At 28.2% G+C, this 24405-nt stretch overlaps 1 protein-coding gene across 1 annotated transcript in view; it reads right to left on the reverse strand.

Annotated features, from left to right (window-relative positions):
- The window catches only part of LOC135123449 (structural maintenance of chromosomes protein 3), a 31264-nt gene extending 7248 nt beyond the window's left edge, over nt 1-24016 (reverse strand). Inside the window, exons 1-5 of the mRNA XM_064048103.1 lie at nt 23854-24016; nt 23675-23789; nt 23489-23628; nt 15240-16784; nt 1222-2301 (exon numbers count right to left, since the gene is read on the reverse strand). Coding sequence (XP_063904173.1) covers nt 1222-2301; nt 15240-16784; nt 23489-23628; nt 23675-23789; nt 23854-23868 — 2895 coding nt within the window. The 5' untranslated portion in view covers nt 23869-24016. The remainder of the gene's footprint in view (nt 1-1221; nt 2302-15239; nt 16785-23488; nt 23629-23674; nt 23790-23853) is intronic.
- Nucleotides 24017-24405: the final 389 nt, after the last annotated feature.

Consider the following 24405-nt stretch of genomic DNA (forward strand, 5'->3'; position numbering starts at 1 on the left):
AAAGTAAAAAATTTAAAAATTGAAAAATGGACGAACTGAAAATTCAAAGCCAGAAAATTTGAAAAATTGAACAAACGAAAAACTACTGTAAAATCGAAAAAAAAAAAACACAGAAAATAAAGGAAATGAAGAAACGGACAATTGTGATATAAGTCAAGAAAATAAAAATTAAAAATTCGCCACATTGAAAAATTGTGGAAACGAAAAATTGAGAAACTGAAAATTCGAAAAATTGAAAAATCGAAAGAAACAACAAAAAACAAAGGAATTGAAAAAATGAAAAATTGTGACATAAAATCGAGAAAATGAAAATTAAAAAAATCGGGAAAATGAAAAATAAAAATCGAGAACTTGAAAAATTGAGGAAACGAAAAATTGAAAATGACAAAAATTAAAAACTGAGAATGTGAAAAATCGAAAAATGAGAAACAGGAATATCGAAAAATTGCAAAATAAAAAAACGAAAAAGTTTATGATGAAAACTTGAAAAATGTCAAAAGTGAAAAAGTGAAAATCAAACATGAAAATTTGAAGAAACGAAAATTTGAAAAATCGAAAGATTAAAAATTGAAAAACTTAAAATTCGAAAAAGTGAAAAATAAAAATAAAAGAAATATGTATTGTACAATCAAAATATTGAAAATTAAAGAAATTGAAAAATTGGAAGACTGGAAATCCAAAAACTGCAAATTGAAAAATTTTAAACGTGGAAAATCATGGAATTGAAAAATGAAAGCCTGAAAATTTGAATAAATAAAGAATTGTAAATCGAAAGAAACAACAAAAAAATAATCATTCGCCAGATGGATCTCTTTACAGCGTTATCAGCAAAAAAATCTCTAAATCGAATTTTACAATTATCTGACAAAACTAAATGTTATGCCGGACTTCAAAAGCGAGGAAAGTGCTGTCTAAATAAATTTAGACCAATTTTTATAATTCAACAATTTACATTGAGTATCAAAAATAAAACACCGATAGCTTTCGAATAATTTTGAATGTGTTGTGCGGATTTTTTTTTAATTCCACCAATATTTTCTATTTTGACAAAATGACGAAAGAAATAAGAGTGACAAAATATGTTTAATAAGGATTGTTAACAAAAAAAACTATCGTTTTAAGTCAATTTCTCTCGTTTTTACAGGACATTTCAAATGGGATGAAAACTGTCCCAAACCAGGCCGAGTGATACCGCCTTAAAGAGAAAAATTATATAGTTACCGATCGTGATGACATCTTGACGTAGTGCGAATACAAATCCTGCGCTGGCAACGCCCCCAGCTGCTGGATCTTATCAAAGCACTCTGCGATTTTCTGCTCTAAGAGATTTTGCTTCGTGGCGTACTTCTCCAAATGTTTAGCGTCCTCGTCAATTTTGTCTTGCGCATCTTTCTCCTTCTTTTTGTAGTTTTCCAACTCCGCTTGCTCCGATTTTAACCGTTTCGCCATTTCTTTCACTTTATTCTCCATCGCGCTCAACTCCTTATTAACCTTCTCGATTTTCCTGTCGATTTCTTCTAGATCGTTCTTCGAATTCTGCAGCTGTCTCTTTCTATCTTCCAGGGAGATTTCTTGTAGGGCATGCAACACCTCGTCCCTCCTCCTGATCAAATTATTCGTCAACAAATTCTCCAGTTTGTTTTTCTCCGCTTCTAACTTCATCCTCGTACTGAAAGCCTCTTTATTCTCTTTTTGTAATCGTTGTATGTCGTCGTTCAAACTATCAACTTCCGCTTGGTCAGCGAACGACAGCTGCGACAGCAACTCCTGGTGTAGCTCGCTCTCTAACCCCTCTTTCGTGCTCTGCATCGCCTCCAAGCTAGATTTACACTGCGCCAGCGACCTCTCCTTCGGTCCCCGGAACCTCTCGATGTTCGACAACTCCTCCTTCATCAACCGCAACTCGCCTTTAACTTTATCATAAATCCCTTTCGCTTTACTATTCTTCGTTTCGGTTTTCTGCATCTCCGAAACTATGCTGTTGATGGCGGACTCGGTTTTGGTGAGCTCTTCGCGCAGCGACTGGAGCTCTTCTTCGCATTGCCCGATTTGTTGCATGGTTTCGCTGCGGGTTTTCTGCATTTCGAGACGGGAGCGGTTCGAGTTGAAGTAACCGCCAGTGAGAGACCCCTTGGAGGAGACTTGGTCGCCTTCGAGGGTGACGCAGTCCAAACCGGTCGTCCGGGCGAGCTTGGTGGCGACGTCCAGGTTGCGGCAAATCAGGGTTTTGCCGAAGAGGTAGCGCATGGCCTTGTCGTACTTCGGGTCGTAGTGGAGCTTCGACACCATGGCGATGGCATCCTGAAAAAAAGGGATTGAGATTGTTGATGTGAAGTAAATAATTAAATTTTAACATTCAGGGTGAAAAATGAGCTAAGTAGAAGTTGAAAAAAAGATCGATATTTCAATTGATAGATTATGTCTAAATCTCTGTGGAAGACACAATATTTTTTAAAATAATTGATTGTTTAGTGTTTAATTAATCGTTCATTCTTCGAAGGAAATTGCATTTTTAGACGAGGAGAGAGCATGTTTCGCTTCAACTTTTATATCAGTGCAAAGACAACATTGAGCTCTATGGGGAAGAACCGGTCATTTTTGTTTAAAATTTATATCTATCAAAGTATTTTTAAAAAAATACTGAATATTGAAAATAACGTGAAACTAAGCAACCCTATTTACAAAGGATCCGTTTTAATCAACGGTTCAGTTTGACACAGCAGGGAGCCTTACCGACCGATTGGAATTGGAAAATCTAAAATTTAAAAAACGGGAAATTGAAAAAACGAATCATTGAAAAATCGAAAAATTGGAAAGTAAAAAAGTTCAAAGAAAAAAAAATGGAAAATCGAAAATTTTAAAAATACCGAAAATTAAAAAATTGAAATATAGAAGAATCGAAAATTCAAGTAATCAAAAATCTAGAATTTTAAAAATTGAAAAATTAAAATATCGAAAAGTTGAAAAATTGAGAAATCAAAATATAAAACAGCCGAAAATTGAAAAATCTATAGTTTAAAAAACGAAAAACTGAAAATCGGGAAATCCAGAAGTCGAAAAATCGTAAGCTTATAAAATCAAACAATTGAAAAATCAAAATCCTGAAAAATTGAAGAATTGAAAAATCGAAACTTTGGTAAGAAATGGGAAAATAAAAAATAGATTACTTCAGAAATCGGAAAACTGAACATTTAGAAACGTCAAAAATTGAAAAATTGAAAAATCGAAATATTTAGAAATCGTAAAATTGAAGAGGACAAAAATTGAGAAATTGTATCATTGAAACATCGAAAAATTGGAAAATCGAAAATTTTAAAAATCCCGAAAATTGAAAAATTGAAATATAGAAGAATCGAAAACTCAAGAAATAAAAAATTTAGGATTTTAAAAATTGAAAAATTAAAATATCGAAAAGTTGAAAAATTGAGAAATCGAAATATAAAACAGCCGAAAATTGAAAAATTCAAAGAGTAAAAAACGAAAAACTGAAAATCGGGAAATCCAGAAGTCGAAAAATCGTAAGCTTATAAAATCAAACAATTGAAAAATCAAAATCCTGAAAAATTGAAGAATTGAAAAATTGAAAACCCGAAAAATCGAAAAATTGAAGAACTGAAGAAGTGAAAAATCGAAAATTTGGGAAGAAATGGGAAAATAAAAAAAAGATTACTTCAAAAATCGGAAAACTGAACATTTAGAAATCGTAAAATTGAAGAGGATACAAATTGAGAAATTGTATCATTGAAATATCGAAAAATAGGAAAATCGAAAGTTTTAAAAATCCTGAAAATTGAAAAACTGAAAAATGAGTGTATCGAAAAGTTGAAAAATTGAGAAATCGAAATATAAAACAGCCGAAAATTGAAAAATCCAAAGTTTAAAAAACGAAAAACTGAACATCGGGAAATCCAGAAGTCGAAAAATCGTAAGCTTATAAAATCAAAAAATTGAAAAATCAAAATCCTGAAAAATTGAAAAATCGCAAACCTGAAAAATCGAAAAAATTGAAGAATGAAAAATCGAAACTTTGGGAAGAAATGGGAAAATAAAAAAAGATTACTTCAGAAATCGGAAAACTGGAAATTTAGAAACATCAAAATTTGAAAAATTCAAAAATTGAAAAATCGAAATTTTTTGAAATCGTAAAATTGAAGAGGATAAAAATTGAGAAATTGTAACACTTAAACATCGGAAGATTGGAAAATCGAAAAGTTAAAAAAAAAGATGGAAAATCGAGAATATTAAAAATCCCGAAAATTGAAAAACTGAAATATAATAGAAAACTCAAAAAATCAAAAATCTAGAATTTTAAAAATTGAAAAATTAAAATATCGAAAAGTTGGAAAATTGAGAAATCGAAATATAAAACAGCCGAACATTGAAAAATCCAAAGTTTAAAAAACGAAAAACTGAACATCGGGAAATCCAGAAGTCGAAAAATCGTAAGCTTATAAAATCAAAAAATTGAAAAATTAAAATCCTGAGAAATCGAAAAATTGAAACATCGAAAACCTGAAAAATCGATACTTTGGGAAGAAATGGAAAAATAAAAAAAAGATTACTTCAGAAATCGGAAAACTGGAAATTTAGAAACGTCAAAATTTGAAAAATTCAAAAATTGAAAAATCGAAATATTTAGAAATGGTAAGATTGAAGAGGATAAAAATTGAGAAATTGTATCATTGAAATATCGAAAAATAGGAAAATCGAAAGTTTTAAAAATCCTGAAAATTGAAAAACTGAAAAATGAGTGTATCGAAAAGTTGAAAAATTGAGAAATCGAAATATAAAACAGCCGAAAATTGAAAAATCCAAAGTTTAAAAAGCGAAAAACTGAAAATCGGGAAATCCAGATGTCGAAAAATCGTAAGCTTATAAAATCGAAAAGTTGAAAAATCAAAATCCTGAGAAATTGAAAAATTGAAACTTCGCAAACCTGAAAAATCGAAAAATTGAAAAATTGAAGAAGTGAAAAATCGAAAATTTGGGAAGAAATGTGAAAATAAAAAAAAAAGATTACTTCAGAAATCGGAAAACTGAAAATTTAGAAACGTCAAAATTTGAAAAATTCATAAATTGAAATTTTAAGAGGATAAAAATTGAGAAATTGTATCATTGAAACATCGAAAAATTGGAAAATCGAAAAGTTAAAAAAAAAGATGGAAAATCGAAAATTTTAAAAATCCCGGAAATTGAAAAATTGAAATATAGAAGAATAGAAAACTCAAGAAATCAAAAATCTAGAATTTTAAAAATTGAAAAATTAAAATATCTAAAAGTTGAAAAATTGAGAAATCGAAATATAAAACAGCCGAAAATTGAAAAATCAAACGTTTAAAAAACGAAAAACTGAAAATCGGGAAATCCAGAAGTCAAAAAATCGTAAGCTTATAAAATCAAAAAATTGAAAAATCAAAATCCTGAGAAATTGAAAAATTGAAACATCGAAAACCTGAAAAATCGAAAAATTGAAGAATTGAAGAAGTGAAAAATCGAAAATCTGGGAAGAAATGGGAAAATAAAAAAAAGATTATTTCAGAAAATGGAAAACTGAACATTTAGAAACGTCAAAATTTGAAAAATCGAAATATTTAGAAATCGTCAAATTGAAGAGGATAAAAATTGAGAAATTGTATCATTGAAACTTCGAAAAATTCGAAAATCGAAAAGTTAAAAAAAAAGATGGAAAATCGAAAATTTTAAAAATCCCGAAAATTGAAAAATTGAAATATAGAAGACCAGAAAACTCAAAAAATAAAAAATCTAGAATTTTCAAAATTGAAAAATTAAAATATCGAAAAGTTGAAAAATTGAGAAATCGAAACATAAAACCGCCGAAAATTGAAAAATCCAAAGTTTAAAAAACGAAAAACTGAAAATCGGGAAATCCAGAAGTCGAAAAATCGTAAGCTTATAAAATCAAAAAATTGAAAAATCAAAATCCTGGGAAATTGTAAAATTGAAACATCGCAAACCTGAAAAATCGAACAATTGAAGAATTGAAGAAGTGAAAAATCGAAAATCTGGGAAGAAATGGGCAAATAAAAAAAAAGATTACTTCAGAAATCGGAAAACTGAAAATTTAGAATCGTCAAAAATTCAAAAATTGAAAAATCGAAATATTTAGAAGTCGTAAAATTGAAGAGGTTGAAAATTGAGAAATTGTATCATTGAAACATCGAAAAATTGGAAAATCGAAAAGTTAAAAAAAGAGATGGAAAATCGAAAACTTAAGAAATCACAAATCTAGAATTTTAAAAATTGAAAAATTAAAATATCCAAAAGTTGAAAAATTGAGAAATCGAAATATAAAACAGCCGAAAATTGAAAAATCCAAAGTTCAAAAAACGAAAAACCGAAAATGGGAAATCCAGAAGTCTAGAAATCGTAAGCTTTATAAATCAAAAAAGTGAAAAATCAAAATCCTGAGAAATTGATAAATTGAAACATCGCAAACCTGAAAAATCTAAAAATTGAAGAATTGAAGAAGTGAAAAATCGAAAATCTGGGAAGAAATGGGAAAATAAAAAAAAATACTTCAGAAATCGGAAAACTGAAAATTTAGATAAAAACGTCAAAATTTGAAAAATTGAAAAATCGAAATATTTAGAAATCGTAAAATTGAAGATGATAAAAATTGAGAAATTGTATCATTGAAACATCGAAAAATTGGAAAATCGAAAAGTTAAAAAAAAGATGGAAAATCGAAAATTTTAAAAATCCCGAAAATTGAAAAATTGGAATATAGAAGAATCGAAAACTCAAGAAATCAAAAATCTATAATTTTAAAAATTGAAAAATTAAAATATCAAAAAGTTGAAAAATTGAGAAATCGAAATATAAAACAGCCGAAAATTGAAAAGTCGAAAGTTTAAAAAACGAAAAACTGAAAACCGGGAAATCCAGAAGTCAAAAAATCGTAAGCTTATAAAATCAAAAAATTGAAAAATCAAAATCCTGAGAAATTGAAAAATTGAAACATCGCAAACCTGAAAAATCGAAAAATTGAAGAATTGAAGAAGTGAAAAATCGAAAATTTGGGGAGAAATGGGAAAATAAAAAAAGATTACTTCATAAATCGGAGAACTAAAGATTTAGACACGTCAAAATTTGAAAAATTCAAAAATTGAAAAATTGTATCATTGAAACATCGAAAAATTGGAAAATCAAAAAGTTAAAAAAAAATGGAAATCCATAAGTCGAAAAATCGTAAGCTTATAAAATAAAAAATTGAAAAATCAAAATCCTGAGAAATTGAAAAATTGGAACATCGCAAAACTGAAAAATCGAAAAATTGAAGAATTGAAGAAGTGAAAAATTGAAAATTTGGGAAGAAATGGGAAAATAAAAAAAAGATTACTTCAGAAATCGGAAAACTGAACATTTAGAAACGTCAAAATTTGAAAAATTCAACAAGTGAAAAATCGAAATACTTAGAAATCGTAAAATTGAAAGGATAAAAACTGAGAAATTGTATCATTGAAACATCGAAAAATTGGAAAATCGAAAAGTTAAAAAAAAAGATGGAAAATCGAAAATTTTAAAAATCCCGGAAATTGAAAAATTGAAATATAGAAGAATAGAAAACTCAAGAAATCAAAAATCTAGAATTTTAAAAATTGAAAAATTAAAATATCTAAAAGTTGAAAAATTGAGAAATCGAAATATAAAACAGCCGAAAATTGAAAAATCAAACGTTTAAAAAACGAAAAACTGAAAATCGGGAAATCCAGAAGTCAAAAAATCGTAAGCTTATAAAATCAAAAAATTGAAAAATCAAAATCCTGAGAAATTGAAAAATTGAAACATCGAAAACCTGAAAAATCGAAAAATTGAAGAATTGAAGAAGTGAAAAATCGAAAATCTGGGAAGAAATGGGAAAATAAAAAAAAGATTATTTCAGAAAATGGAAAACTGAACATTTAGAAACGTCAAAATTTGAAAAATCGAAATATTTAGAAATCGTCAAATTGAAGAGGATAAAAATTGAGAAATTGTATCATTGAAACTTCGAAAAATTCGAAAATCGAAAAGTTAAAAAAAAAGATGGAAAATCGAAAATTTTAAAAATCCCGAAAATTGAAAAATTGAAATATAGAAGACCAGAAAACTCAAAAAATAAAAAATCTAGAATTTTCAAAATTGAAAAATTAAAATATCGAAAAGTTGAAAAATTGAGAAATCGAAACATAAAACCGCCGAAAATTGAAAAATCCAAAGTTTAAAAAACGAAAAACTGAAAATCGGGAAATCCAGAAGTCGAAAAATCGTAAGCTTATAAAATCAAAAAATTGAAAAATCAAAATCCTGGGAAATTGTAAAATTGAAACATCGCAAACCTGAAAAATCGAACAATTGAAGAATTGAAGAAGTGAAAAATCGAAAATCTGGGAAGAAATGGGCAAATAAAAAAAAAGATTACTTCAGAAATCGGAAAACTGAAAATTTAGAATCGTCAAAAATTCAAAAATTGAAAAATCGAAATATTTAGAAGTCGTAAAATTGAAGAGGTTGAAAATTGAGAAATTGTATCATTGAAACATCGAAAAATTGGAAAATCGAAAAGTTAAAAAAAGAGATGGAAAATCGAAAACTTAAGAAATCACAAATCTAGAATTTTAAAAATTGAAAAATTAAAATATCCAAAAGTTGAAAAATTGAGAAATCGAAATATAAAACAGCCGAAAATTGAAAAATCCAAAGTTCAAAAAACGAAAAACCGAAAATGGGAAATCCAGAAGTCTAGAAATCGTAAGCTTTATAAATCAAAAAAGTGAAAAATCAAAATCCTGAGAAATTGATAAATTGAAACATCGCAAACCTGAAAAATCTAAAAATTGAAGAATTGAAGAAGTGAAAAATCGAAAATCTGGGAAGAAATGGGAAAATAAAAAAAAATACTTCAGAAATCGGAAAACTGAAAATTTAGATAAAAACGTCAAAATTTGAAAAATTGAAAAATCGAAATATTTAGAAATCGTAAAATTGAAGATGATAAAAATTGAGAAATTGTATCATTGAAACATCGAAAAATTGGAAAATCGAAAAGTTAAAAAAAAGATGGAAAATCGAAAATTTTAAAAATCCCGAAAATTGAAAAATTGGAATATAGAAGAATCGAAAACTCAAGAAATCAAAAATCTATAATTTTAAAAATTGAAAAATTAAAATATCAAAAAGTTGAAAAATTGAGAAATCGAAATATAAAACAGCCGAAAATTGAAAAGTCGAAAGTTTAAAAAACGAAAAACTGAAAACCGGGAAATCCAGAAGTCAAAAAATCGTAAGCTTATAAAATCAAAAAATTGAAAAATCAAAATCCTGAGAAATTGAAAAATTGAAACATCGCAAACCTGAAAAATCGAAAAATTGAAGAATTGAAGAAGTGAAAAATCGAAAATTTGGGGAGAAATGGGAAAATAAAAAAAGATTACTTCATAAATCGGAGAACTAAAGATTTAGACACGTCAAAATTTGAAAAATTCAAAAATTGAAAAATTGTATCATTGAAACATCGAAAAATTGGAAAATCAAAAAGTTAAAAAAAAATGGAAATCCATAAGTCGAAAAATCGTAAGCTTATAAAATAAAAAAATTGAAAAATCAAAATCCTGAGAAATTGAAAAATTGGAACATCGCAAAACTGAAAAATCGAAAAATTGAAGAATTGAAGAAGTGAAAAATTGAAAATTTGGGAAGAAATGGGAAAATAAAAAAAAGATTACTTCAGAAATCGGAAAACTGAACATTTAGAAACGTCAAAATTTGAAAAATTCAACAAGTGAAAAATCGAAATACTTAGAAATCGTAAAATTGAAAGGATAAAAACTGAGAAATTGTATCATTGAAACATCGAAAAATTGGAAAATCGAAAAGTTAAAAAAAAAGATGGAAAATCGAAAATTTTAAAAATCCCGGAAATTGAAAAATTGAAATATAGAAGAATAGAAAACTCAAGAAATCAAAAATCTAGAATTTTAAAAATTGAAAAATTAAAATATCTAAAAGTTGAAAAATTGAGAAATCGAAATATAAAACAGCCGAAAATTGAAAAATCAAACGTTTAAAAAACGAAAAACTGAAAATCGGGAAATCCAGAAGTCAAAAAATCGTAAGCTTATAAAATCAAAAAATTGAAAAATCAAAATCCTGAGAAATTGAAAAATTGAAACATCGAAAACCTGAAAAATCGAAAAATTGAAGAATTGAAGAAGTGAAAAATCGAAAATCTGGGAAGAAATGGGAAAATAAAAAAAAGATTATTTCAGAAAATGGAAAACTGAACATTTAGAAACGTCAAAATTTGAAAAATCGAAATATTTAGAAATCGTCAAATTGAAGAGGATAAAAATTGAGAAATTGTATCATTGAAACTTCGAAAAATTCGAAAATCGAAAAGTTAAAAAAAAAGATGGAAAATCGAAAATTTTAAAAATCCCGAAAATTGAAAAATTGAAATATAGAAGACCAGAAAACTCAAAAAATAAAAAATCTAGAATTTTCAAAATTGAAAAATTAAAATATCGAAAAGTTGAAAAATTGAGAAATCGAAACATAAAACCGCCGAAAATTGAAAAATCCAAAGTTTAAAAAACGAAAAACTGAAAATCGGGAAATCCAGAAGTCGAAAAATCGTAAGCTTATAAAATCAAAAAATTGAAAAATCAAAATCCTGGGAAATTGTAAAATTGAAACATCGCAAACCTGAAAAATCGAACAATTGAAGAATTGAAGAAGTGAAAAATCGAAAATCTGGGAAGAAATGGGCAAATAAAAAAAAAGATTACTTCAGAAATCGGAAAACTGAAAATTTAGAATCGTCAAAAATTCAAAAATTGAAAAATCGAAATATTTAGAAGTCGTAAAATTGAAGAGGTTGAAAATTGAGAAATTGTATCATTGAAACATCGAAAAATTGGAAAATCGAAAAGTTAAAAAAAGAGATGGAAAATCGAAAACTTAAGAAATCACAAATCTAGAATTTTAAAAATTGAAAAATTAAAATATCCAAAAGTTGAAAAATTGAGAAATCGAAATATAAAACAGCCGAAAATTGAAAAATCCAAAGTTCAAAAAACGAAAAACCGAAAATGGGAAATCCAGAAGTCTAGAAATCGTAAGCTTTATAAATCAAAAAAGTGAAAAATCAAAATCCTGAGAAATTGATAAATTGAAACATCGCAAACCTGAAAAATCTAAAAATTGAAGAATTGAAGAAGTGAAAAATCGAAAATCTGGGAAGAAATGGGAAAATAAAAAAAAATACTTCAGAAATCGGAAAACTGAAAATTTAGATAAAAACGTCAAAATTTGAAAAATTGAAAAATCGAAATATTTAGAAATCGTAAAATTGAAGATGATAAAAATTGAGAAATTGTATCATTGAAACATCGAAAAATTGGAAAATCGAAAAGTTAAAAAAAAGATGGAAAATCGAAAATTTTAAAAATCCCGAAAATTGAAAAATTGGAATATAGAAGAATCGAAAACTCAAGAAATCAAAAATCTATAATTTTAAAAATTGAAAAATTAAAATATCAAAAAGTTGAAAAATTGAGAAATCGAAATATAAAACAGCCGAAAATTGAAAAGTCGAAAGTTTAAAAAACGAAAAACTGAAAACCGGGAAATCCAGAAGTCAAAAAATCGTAAGCTTATAAAATCAAAAAATTGAAAAATCAAAATCCTGAGAAATTGAAAAATTGAAACATCGCAAACCTGAAAAATCGAAAAATTGAAGAATTGAAGAAGTGAAAAATCGAAAATTTGGGGAGAAATGGGAAAATAAAAAAAGATTACTTCATAAATCGGAGAACTAAAGATTTAGACACGTCAAAATTTGAAAAATTCAAAAATTGAAAAATTGTATCATTGAAACATCGAAAAATTGGAAAATCAAAAAGTTAAAAAAAAAATGGAAATCCATAAGTCGAAAAATCGTAAGCTTATAAAATAAAAAAATTGAAAAATCAAAATCCTGAGAAATTGAAAAATTGGAACATCGCAAAACTGAAAAATCGAAAAATTGAAGAATTGAAGAAGTGAAAAATTGAAAATTTGGGAAGAAATGGGAAAATAAAAAAAAGATTACTTCAGAAATCGGAAAACTGAACATTTAGAAACGTCAAAATTTGAAAAATTCAACAAGTGAAAAATCGAAATACTTAGAAATCGTAAAATTGAAAGGATAAAAACTGAGAAATTGTATCATTGAAACATCGAAAAATAGGAAAATCGAAAAGTTAAAAAAAAGATGGAAAATCGAGAATTTTAAAAATCCCGAAAATTGAAAAATTGAAATATAGAAGAAACGAAAACTCAAGAAATCAATAATCTAGAATTTTAAAAATTGAAAAATTAAAATATCGAAAAGATGAAAAATTGAGAAATCGGAATATAAAACAGCCGAAAATTGAAGAATCCAAAGTTTAAAAATCGAAAAACTGAAAATCGGGAAATCCAGATGTCGAAAAATCGTAAGCTTATAAAATCGAAAAGTTGAAAAATCAAAATCCTGAGAAATTGAAAAATTGAAACTTCGCAAACCTGAAAAATCGAAAAATTGAAGAATTGAAGAAGTGAAAAATCGAAAATTTGGGAAGAAATGGGAAAATAAAAAAAAAGATTACTTCAGAAATTGGAAAACTGAAAATTTAGAAACGTCAAAATTTGAAAAATTCATAAATTGAAAGATCGAAATATTTAGAAATCTTAAAATTGAAGAGGATAAAAATTGAGAAATTGTATCATTGAAACATCGAAAAATTGGAAAATCGAAAAGTTAAAAAAAAAGATGGAAAATCGAAAATTTTAAAAATCGCGGAAATTGAAAAATTGAAATATAGAAGAATCGAAAACTCAAGAAATCAAAAATCTAGAATTTTAAAAATTGAAAAATTAAAATATCTAAAAGTTGAAAAACTGAGAAATCGAAATATAAAACAGCCGAAAATTGAAAAATCAAACGTTTAAAAAACGAAAAACTGAAAATCGGGAAATCCAGAAGTCAAAAAATCGTAAGCTTATAAAATCAAAAAATTGAAAAATCAAAATCCTGAGAAATTGAAAAATTGAAACATCGCAAACCTGAAAAATCGAAAAATTGAAGAATTGAAAAAGTGAAAAATCGAAAATTTGGGGAGAAATGGGAAAATAAAAAAAGATTACTTCATAAATCGGAGAACTAAAGATTTAGACACGTCAAAATTTGAAAAATTCAAAAATTGAAAAATTGTATCATTGAAACATCGAAAAATTGGAAAATCAAAAAGTTAAAAAAAAATGGAAATCCATAAGTCGAAAAATCGTAAGCTTATAAAATAAAAAAATTGAAAAATCAAAATCCTGAGAAATTGAAAAATTGGAACATCGCAAAACTGAAAAATCGAAAAATTGAAGAATTGAAGAATTGAAAAATTGAAAATTTGGGAAGAAATGGGAAAATAAAAAAAAGATTACTTCAGAAATCGGAAAACTGAACATTTAGAAACGTCAAAATTTGAAAAATTCAACAAGTGAAAAATCGAAATACTTAGAAATCGTAAAATTGAAAGGATAAAAACTGAGAAATTGTATCATTGAAACATCGAAAAATAGGAAAATCGAAAAGTTAAAAAAAAGATGGAACATCGAGAATTTTAAAAATCCCGAAAATTGAAAAATTGAAATATAGAAGAAACGAAAACTCAAGAAATCAATAATCTAGAATTTTAAAAATTGAAAAATTAAAATATCGAAAAGATGAAAAATTGAGAAATCGGAATATAAAACAGCCGAAAATTGAAGAATCCAAAGTTTAAAAATCGAAAAACTGAAAATCGGGAAATCCAGATGTCGAAAAATCGTAAGCTTATAAAATCGAAAAGTTGAAAAATCAAAATCCTGAGAAATTGAAAAATTGAAACTTCGCAAACCTGAAAAATCGAAAAATTGAAGAATTGAAGAAGTGAAAAATCGAAAATTTGGGAAGAAATGGGAAAATAAAAAAAAAGATTACTTCAGAAATTGGAAAACTGAAAATTTAGAAACGTCAAAATTTGAAAAATTCATAAATTGAAAGATCGAAATATTTAGAAATCTTAAAATTGAAGAGGATAAAAATTGAGAAATTGTATCATTGAAACATCGAAAAATTGGAAAATCGAAAAGTTAAAAAAAAAGATGGAAAATCGAAAATTTTAAAAATCGCGGAAATTGAAAAATTGAAATATAGAAGAATCGAAAACTCAAGAAATCAAAAATCTAGAATTTTAAAAATTGAAAAATTAAAATATCTAAAAGTTGAAAAACTGAGAAATCGAAATATAAAACAGCCGAAAATTGAAAAATCAAACGTTTAAAAAACGAAAAACTGAAAATCGGGAAATCCAGAAGTCAAAAAATCGTAAGCTTATAAAATCAAAAAATTGAAAAATCAAAATCCTGAGAAATTGAAAAATTGAAACATCGAAAACCTGAAAAATCGAAAAATTGAAGAATTGAAGAAGTGAAAAATCGAAAATCTGGGAAGAAATGGGAAAATAAAAAAAAAAGATTACTTCAGAAATTGGAAAACTGAAAATTTAAAAACGTCAAAATTTGAAAAATTCAAAAATTGAAAAATCGAAATATATAGAAATGGTAAAATTGAAGAGGATAAAAATTGAGAAATTGTATCATTGAAACATCGAAAAATTGGAAAATCGAAAATTTAAAAATTGAAATATAGAAGAATCGAAAACTCAAAAAATCAAAAATCTAGAATTTTAAAAATTGAAAAATTAAAATATCGAAAAGATGAAAAATTGAGAAATCGGAATATAAAACAGCCGAAAATTGAAAAATCAAAAGTTTATAAAATGAAAAACTGAAAATCGGGAAACCCAGAAGTCGAAAAATCGTAAGCTTATAAAATCAAAAAATTGAAAAAACAAAATCCTGAGAAATTGAAAAATTGAAACATCGAAAAATTGAAGAAGTGAAAAATCGAAACTTTGGAAAGAAATGGGAAAATAAAAAAAAAGATTACTTCAGACATCGGAAAACTGAAAATTTAAAAACGTCAAAATTTAAAAAATTGAAAAATCGAAAAATTTAGAAATCGTAGCGATATTTTAACGAAGCGCACATGATCGCTCTATCTGTTCAGTAAAAGCACTAAAACAGGTATTAGAAGCATAATGGTTATGGACAGAAGGGTCAAAATCAATTATCAACAATGCACAAAACGCCGTTCACCCACACATGCGCTAAACACTCACCGAGTCGTTGGGGTAAGCGATGTCCCTCACGTTCAACCTGTTCAAGGGCATGAAAGTGACCTCCCCCGGCAGCTTCTGCCGATTCATCTCCTTCAAAATCTGGGTCCCGACCTTGTCCGAATCGATGACGTGGTGGAACAACCGATTGCCGGCTGTCACTTCGACGGCCGTGTAGATGCTCTTCTCGCAGTCAAAATTCTCGATAACCGGACCGTAGTACGACCTCGCGATCTCCGCTTCCCGTCCTCCCCTGCTCACGAAGGTGTCCAAGACCTTCCTCACGCTATCGCGTCCGTTCAAAATCGGCTTTCCCGCCATGGACCTCAGCTGCTGGTCCGCTTTCGCCAAATCTTCCTTCAACGAAGACAAATTCTGCTGGACGTTGTTCTCTTTGCGCCACAATTCGTTCCTCGTCGCCTGGTACTGGTCTTTGTTCTTCTTCAGTTCGTAGCACTGCTTGTTGTGTTCATCGATGCAGTTCTTCTGACGCTCCAGTTCCTGGCTTTGTTCCTCGATTTTCTTGGTTAGTTCTACTGTCTTGGCGGCGTCGCGTTTCAAGTCGGCCTCCAGTTTGTCCCTGTGGTCGCGCTTGTCCTTCAGTTGCTTGTTTAACGATTTGAGTTCGTTCTGGATCCACCTGTCGCGGTCATCTTTTGACGTGAACTGGCTTCCGCGACCTTGCTTAGCGTACAGTTCTTTGCGTTTCTGCTCCTTCAGCGCCAATTCTCTCGTACATTCTTCTTCGCGTTTCTTCATCGCTTCATACTGAGGCTTCACTTTCTCCAGTTCGGCTTCTTTTTCTTTGATCGATTGCGTCAAACGCGCCAGTTCGTTCTCGGCTCGCTCCTTCGACTTGTTGTCGCCTTGCACCTCCTCGCTCAAGTCCTTGATGGTCAAATCCAGCTTCGCTTTCTCTTTGATGAGGTGCTGCTGATCGTTGCTCAAAATGTCCCGCTCTTCTTTCAAGCTCGTCAACTCCTTTTTCGTCTCTTTGGTTTTCTTCGTGTAAACCTTAATACTATCTTGGGCTTTCTTTAAGTTCGCCGCGAGCTTCTCCTGCTCGTTCCCGCTCTCGTTCCTCTGCTTCTCCAAATCGGCGAGCTTTCTCTTGTTCTCGTTCAACTCCACCTCGTGGATGATGTACTCCAAGGTGCGTCGGATTTTGTCGTAGTGTTGGTACTGCTTCAACTCCTCTTTCTCCTCTTCCAAAGTACTCAGTCGCTCTTCGATCGTTCGCAAGAACTCCTCGATTTTCTCAACTTTGCCTTCGGTTTCTCGCAAAATTGCCATGGATTCGTCTCTTCGTTCGTCGTAAACTCGGGTGCCTGCGACTTCTCGGAGGAGCTTCAGGCGATGAGCGTCTGGAGCGGTCGCCATCTGGTTAATTTTTCCTTGTTTGACGATGTAGTACGGGTTGGAATTCGAAAAACCAGCCGATTCTAACAAATTCATCACTTCGCTCCGAGGCACGACTTTCTTGTTGAGGAAATACTGGTCTTTTTTTGCGCCGATGACACGACGGAGGTAGATTTCTTCGTGTTCTATCTGGAATTTTTAATTAGGGGGTTTTACTTAAATTTTGTTGTTTGATTTCCGTTTCCGTCTGTCAAAAAAGGGATGATTAACCACATTTTGGTTAACGTTTTATCATCGACACGATATTCCTAATATACATATAAAATTTGACAATAATCGGTATAGTAGTTTTGGGGATAATAAAAATCCGAACAGAAGGCAGACAGACCGACGGAAACGGGAAACCTATTTTGTCGTACTCTGGATGTCATGAAACGTCGAGAAAACAAAAAAGTAACCAGTCGTCCAATGGCTTGGTTACAATACTTAGCAAGTAGAAATATAAAATTTGAATATTTATTTCAGAAAATACAAAACCCACTGTTCTGAAAACTTGTAGACGTTTTCAGGGTGCTGTAAACCGATAATCAAAATTTATTTTTATCCCTTCCAAGACTCTCTGACGCAATCAAGGGAGTGGTAAATATTTTTTAAAATTCACGAACAGACGTAAATGGAAAACTTGTAGTTTCGTGTTTTTTAAATCCCTTACAAGTTTTTGATTCTCTCTAGAAATATCCAAAAAGAATATACATGACGGGAGAGAAAAACAAATATCAAAAATTCTGGTGTCACTTTTATTTTAAGTGTAACTTATAATTAACTTTAAATTTCGAAAATTGAAAAATTCAAATATAGAAGAACTGAAAACTTAAAATATCGAAAAGTTGAAAGATTGTGAAAACCGAAAGTTCAAAAAGCGAAAAATTGAAAATCCAAAAAGTAAAAAGTGGAGAAATCGAAAAATCCAAAAGTCGAAATACTAAAAAATCCCAAAATTGGAAAATCGAAGAATCGAAAAACTGAGAAAACTCACAAAATTGAACGAAATATCCAAAAATTGGGAAATTAAAAAATTTAAAAATTGGGAAATCGAAAAGCCGAAAAATTGCAAACCTAAAGAATCGAAAAACTGAAATTTCGAAACCTTCGCAAGTCGAAAATGGGAAAACCAAAAAATAGATTAACTGAGAAATTTAGAAACGTCAAAACTTGAAAATTAAAAAAATTGGAAAATTGAAAAATCGAAAAATTGAAAAATCGAAATTTCAAAAAGTGAGACAATCAAAACATCGAAACATCCGAATCTCGATAAATCGAGTTCTCAAAAAATTGAAAAGTGTAAAAAACGAAAAACTGAAGAATTGAATAACTGAAAAATCGAAACTGCGAATTCGAGAAACGGTAAAATAAAAAATATATATTAATTGAAAAATCGGAAAACTGAAAATTTAGCAACGTCAAAATTTGAAAATCTTGAAACATTGAACAATTGAAATATCACAAAATTGGAAAATGGAGAAATCCAAACATCAAAGAATCAAGAAAGAAAAAATCGAAAAACTGAAAAATTGACAAATCCAAACTCCAGAATTTAAAAAAAATGAAAAATCGGATAACTGAAAAATTGGAAAATCGAAAAACCGAGAAATCCAAAAATCGAAACATCGAGAAAAAGAAAAAAAAATTGAGAAATTGAGCAATCAAAACATCCAAGCATCTGAATTCGATAAATAGAGAAATAAAAAAATTGAATAATTTTAAAAAAGAAAAATGAAAACATCGAAAAGTTGAAAAAAAATTAAGGAATCGAACTACAAAACTGTCGAAAATTTGAGAAATCTAAAGTTTAACGAAAAATTGAAAATCCAAAAACTAAAAAAGGGGTGGAAGCCCAAAAACCGCAAACTGAAAAATGTGAAAATTGGAAAATCGACGAATTGGAATCGTTTGGCCCGAAAATTTGAAAAATTGAATAAACGAAAAATTGGAAAATCGAAAGAAACAACAAAAATTAAGGAAATGAAAAAACAAAAAATTGTGATATAAAATCGAGAAAATGAGAAATAAAAAATCAGGAAAATGCAAAATAAAAAGTTGAAATATTGAGGGGACGGAAAATTGAAAAAGGGCACAATTAAAAATCGAGAATGTGAAAAATGGAAAAAGGAGAAATTGTAATATTGAAAAATTGGAAAATTTGGAAGTCGACAAATTGTAAAATTGAAAAATCAAAAATAAAAAAACGAAAAAGTGTATAATTAAAACCTAAAAAATGTACAAATTGAAAATCAAACTTGAAAATTTGAAGAAAAATAGCTAAAAACCTGAAAATATGAAAAATTTAATAAAGGAAAATTGTGATATAAAATCGAAAAAGTGAAAAGTAAAAAATTGGGAAAATGAAAAATAAAAATCGGAAACAAAAAATTGGAAAAGGGAAAAATGAAAAATTGAGAAAGTGAAAAATCGAAAAATGAAAATCTGTAATACTGAAAAATTGCCAAATTGAAAAACTGATGCAAACCGAAAAATTGAAGGAACGAAAAATTGAAAATTTTGGAAGTCGAAAAATTGTAAAATTGAAAAATCAAAAATAAAAAACGAAAAATTACGAAATGAAAACTTGAAAAATTTTACGAATCGAAAAACTGAAAAATAAAAAAAAAATATGTATTATGAAATAGAAATATTTAAAATTAAAGAAATAGGAAAATCGGAAGAGTGTAAATCCAAAAACTGCAAAGTGAAAAATTTAAAAATTGAAAAATGGACGAACTGAAAATTCAAAGTCTGAAAATTTGAAAAATTGAACAAATGAAAAATTGTAAAATAAAAAAAAAACACAGTAAATACAGGAAATGAAGAAACGGACAATTGTGATATAAATCGAGAAAATAAAAATTAAAAATTCGCCACAATGAAAAATAAAAATCGGGAACATGAAAAATTGTGGAAACGAAAAATTCAGAAACTGAAAATTTGAAAAATTGAAGAAACGAAAAATTGAAAACTCGAAAGAAACAACAAAAAATAAAGGAATTGAAAAAATGAAAATTTGTGACATAAAATCGAGAAAATGAAAATTAAAAAAATTGGGAAAATGAAAAATAAAAATCGAGAACTTAAAAATTGAGGAAACGAAAAATTGAAAATGACAAAAATTAAAAACTGAGAATGTGAAAAATCGAAAAATGAGAGACTGTAATATCGAAAAACTGGAAAATTGGGAGTCGATAAATTGTAAAATTGAAAAATCAAAAATAAAAAAACGAAAAAGTGTATAATTAAAACCTAAAAAATGTACAAATTGAAAATCAAACTTCAAAATTTGAAGAAAAATTGCTAAAAACCTGAAAATTTGAAAAATTTAATAAAGGAAAAATTGTAAAATCGAAAGAAACAACAAAAAATAAAGGAAATCAAAAAAAGGAAATTTGTGATATAAAATCGAAAAAGTGGAAATAAAAAAATTGTGAAAATGAAAAATAAAAATCGGAAACAAAAAATTGGAAAAGGGAAAAATGAAAAATTGAGAAACTGAAAAATCGAAAAATGAAAATCTGTAATATTGAAAAATTGCCAAATTGAAAAACTGATGCAAACCGAAAAATTGAAAATTTTGGAAGTCGAGAAATTGTAAAATTGAAAAATCAAAAATAAAAAGCGAAAAATTACAAAATGAAAACTTGAAAAATGTTAAGAATCGAAAAAGCGAAAAATCAAAAAACAAATATGTATTATGAAATAGAAATATTTAAAATTAAAGAAATTGGAAAATCGGAAGGCTGGAAATCCAAAAACTGCAAAGTGAAAAATTTAAAAATTGAAAAATGGACGAACTGAAAATTCAAAGCCTGAAAATTTGAAAAATGGAACAAACGAAAAATTGTAAAATCAAAAAAAAAAAAAACACAGAAAATAAAGGAAATGAAGAAACGGACAATTGTGATATAAATCGAGAAAATAAAAATTAAAAATTCGCCACACTGAAAAATCAAAATCGGGAACATGAAAAATTGTGGAAACGAAAAATTGAGAAACTGAAAATTCGAAAAATTGTAGAAACGAAAAATTGAAAACTCGAAAGAAACAACAAAAAATAAAGGAATTGAAAAAATGAAAATTTGTGACATAAAATCGAGAAAATGGAAATTAAAAAAATCGGGAAAATGAAAAATAAAAATCGAGAACTTGAAAAATTGAGGAAACGAAAAATTGAAAATGACAAAACTTAAAAACTGAGAATGTGAAAAATCGAAAAATGAGAACTGTAATATCGAAAAATTGGAAAATTTGGAAGTCGATAAATTGTAAAATTGAAAAATCAAGAATAAAAAAACGAAAAAGTGTATAATTAAAACCTAAAAAATGTACAAAGTGAAATCAAACTTGAAAATTTGAAGAAAAATTGCTAAAACCTGAAAATTTGAAAAATTTAATAAAGGAAAAATTGTAAAATCGAAAGAAACAACAAAAAATAAAGGAAATCAAAAAAAGGAAAATTGTGATATAAAATCGAAAAAGTGAAAATTAAAAAATTGAGAAAACGAAAAATAAAAATCAGAAACAAAAAATTGGAAAAGGGAAAAATGAAAAATTGAGAAACTGAAAAATCTAAAAATGAAAATCTGTAATACTGAAAAATTGCCAAATTGAAAAACTGATGCAAACCGAAAAATTGAAGGAACGAAAAATTGAAAATTTTGGAAGTCGAGAAATTGTAAAATTGAAAAATCAAAAATAAAAAACGAAAAATTACAAAATGAAAACTTGAAAAATCTTAAGAATCGAAAAAGTGAAAAATCAAAAAAAAAATATGTATTATGAAATAGAAATATTTAAAATTAAAGAAATTGGAAAACCGGAAGACTGGAAATCCAAAAACTGCAAAGTGAAAAATGGACGAACTGAAAATTCAAAGCCTGAAAATTTGAAAAATTGAACAAGTGAAAAATTGTAAAATCAAAAAAAAAACACAGAAAATAAAGGAAATGACGAAACGGACAATTGTGATATAAATCGAGAGAATAAAAATTAAAAATTCGCCACACTGAAAAATAAAAATCGGGAACATGAAAAATTGTGGAAACGAAAAATTCAGAAACTGAAAATTCGAGAAATTGAAGAAACGAAAAATTGAAAACTCGAAAGAAACAACAAAAAATAAAGGAATTGAAAAAATGAAAATTTGTGATATAAAATCGAGAAAATGAAAATTAAAAAAATCGGGAAAATGAAAAATAAAAATCGAGAACTTAAAAATTGAGGAAACGAAAAATTGAAAATGACACAAATTAAAAACTGAGAATGTGAAAAATCGAAAAATGAGAAACTGTAATATCGAAAAATTGGAAAATTTGGAAGTCGATAAATTGTAAAATTGAAAGATCAAAAATAAAAAAACCAAAAAGTGTATAATTAAAACCTAAAAAATGTACAAAGTGAAAATCAGACTTGAAAATTTGAAGAAAAATTGCTAAAAACTTGAAAATTTGAAAAATTTAATAAAGGAAAGATTGTAAAATCGAAAGAAACAACAAAAAATAAAGGACATCAAAAAAAAGGAAAATTGCGATATAAAATCGAAAAAGTGAAAATTAAAAAATTGGGAAAATGAAAAATAAAAATCGGAAACAAAAAATTGGAAAAGGGAAAAATAAAAAATTGAGAAACTGAAAAATCGAAAAATGAAAATTTGTAATACTGAAAAATTGCCAAATTGAAAAACGGATGCAAACCGAAAAATTGAAAATTTTGGGAGTCAAGAAATTGTAAAATTGAAAAATCAGAAATAAAAAACGAAAAATTACAAAATGAAAACATGAAAAATCTTAAGATACGAAAAAGTGAAACATAAAAAAAAATAAATATGTATTATGAAATAGAAATATTTAAAATTAAAGAAATTGGAAAATCGGAAGACTGGAAATCCAAAAACTGCAAAGTGAAAAATTTTAAAATTGAAAAATGGACGAACTGAAAATTCAAAGCCTGAAAATTTGAAAAATTGAACAAATGAAAAATTGTAAAATAAAAAAAAAAACACAGAAAATAAAAGAAATGAAGAAACGGACAATTGTGATTTAAATCGAGAAAGTAAAAATTAAAAATTCGCCACACTGAAAAATAAAAATCGGGAACATGAAAAATTGTGGAAACGAAAAGTTGAGAAACTGAAAATTCGAAAAATGGAAGGAACGAAAAATTGAAAACTCGAAAGAAACAACAAAAAATAAAGGAATTGAAAAAATGAAAATTTGTGACATAAAATCGAGAAAATGAAAATTAAAAAAATCGGGAAAATGAACAATAAAAATCGAGAACTTGAAAAATTGAGGAAACGAAAAATTGAAAATGACAAAAATTAAAAACTGAGAATGTGAAAAATCGAAAAAATGAAAAATATAATAAATTAAATGTTTTGTCAACACTACTTATAGTTTAAAAACGTAAACATTCATATAAGAAAAAAGTTTAGTGGTCACAAAAAAGGGGGTTGCATGTACAGTACATTTCATTTTATTAGTTATAATTATAATTAATATATAATTGTCAATGCCCATTTTGAGGTTATGAATGAATTGAAATTTGAATTAAGAGTCTATACTTTTGACAAGTTAACAGCTATGGTATTGTTTTTATGTACTGAATCAACGTAAACTTGAAAACGTGACTTTTGACGATTTTGCCAACATAAATTTGAATTATTCTTCACTATGTTGCAAATTATCCCAGAACTATGAAACATCCTATATATCTTAACCTAGAAAACTGATTCTCAGAGTGACAGTCAGCCACTCGTCCTTTTTTCTTTAACCTTGGACGATAACCTCACACCCAGACACAATTAACCATCAACTTATGAAACTCTTATTGTCTAAAATACATACAGGGACACGGGCATCCGAATTGTCGAAGATAATTTCCACGTACGCCGAGACGACCCGTGGACCGGTGCCTTCGTGGAGAAGAGCTTGGCGCTGCTCTGGACGCAAATGCGAGAACTCATCGCTTAAAACGAACTGAATTGCTGCAAAACAAGCCTGTATATGAGTCGGCATACTTTAAAAATTTACCATAGAAGAAGTTGCTTTTGCCTGAACCATTGCGACCCACGACCACGTTATGTCGTTTGTCGAACGGTTCCACGACTGTCTGGTCTCGGTAGCTCTTGAAACCCTGGATAATCACCTAGGGGAGAAGCAAAGTGACGCTTACACTTTGAGGTTATGAGAATAAAATAGGGTTTAGTTACCTGTTTTATGTGCATTGTGGTTTGTGTGGGGCACGGAATGAGTTTATCTGTTACAGGTTTTTGTTAAGTCTTAAATTTAGAAATGTTGGAAATATAAACATCAACAACTGTTGTTTGCCTCCATTTTGCGCACGTTTTGACTTCTGACTTCTGACAAGTAGGAAGTGTTGCCAACTAGGGAACTTCTAGAATTGAAGAATGTATTTTTTTCATTATGAACATACCGCTGACGAGAAAATAAATTATGAAATTATCGTGGTCAGAGGGAATGAAATTATTTAGTTTAGTTTAGTTTTTTTGCTGCAATCTTGAGACGACAGAGCTGCACCATAGATTAATGTAGATGCGACATACAGGCTGATTTTGCAAAACCACCCTTATTGACATTGGAGTCCTCAAGCGTCAAATTTAAATAGTCGACGCCAATAAAAAAAACTTGTTTCACTACAACTCGTCGCCTGAGAACTTGTTTGATCTGCAGACCAGAGCGCGCTCAGGCCAATGTCGACTCTAAGCGTTCAGAAGCGATTTGGTTGGTTTGGACTATAATTT

This window comes from Zophobas morio, unplaced genomic scaffold (genome assembly GCF_036711695.1).
Source record: "Zophobas morio isolate AGI-343-1 ecotype UQ-CSIRO unplaced genomic scaffold, CSIRO_AGI_Zmor_V1 ptg000006l, whole genome shotgun sequence".
In the NCBI taxonomy this organism is placed as follows: domain Eukaryota; kingdom Metazoa; phylum Arthropoda; class Insecta; order Coleoptera; family Tenebrionidae; genus Zophobas; species Zophobas morio.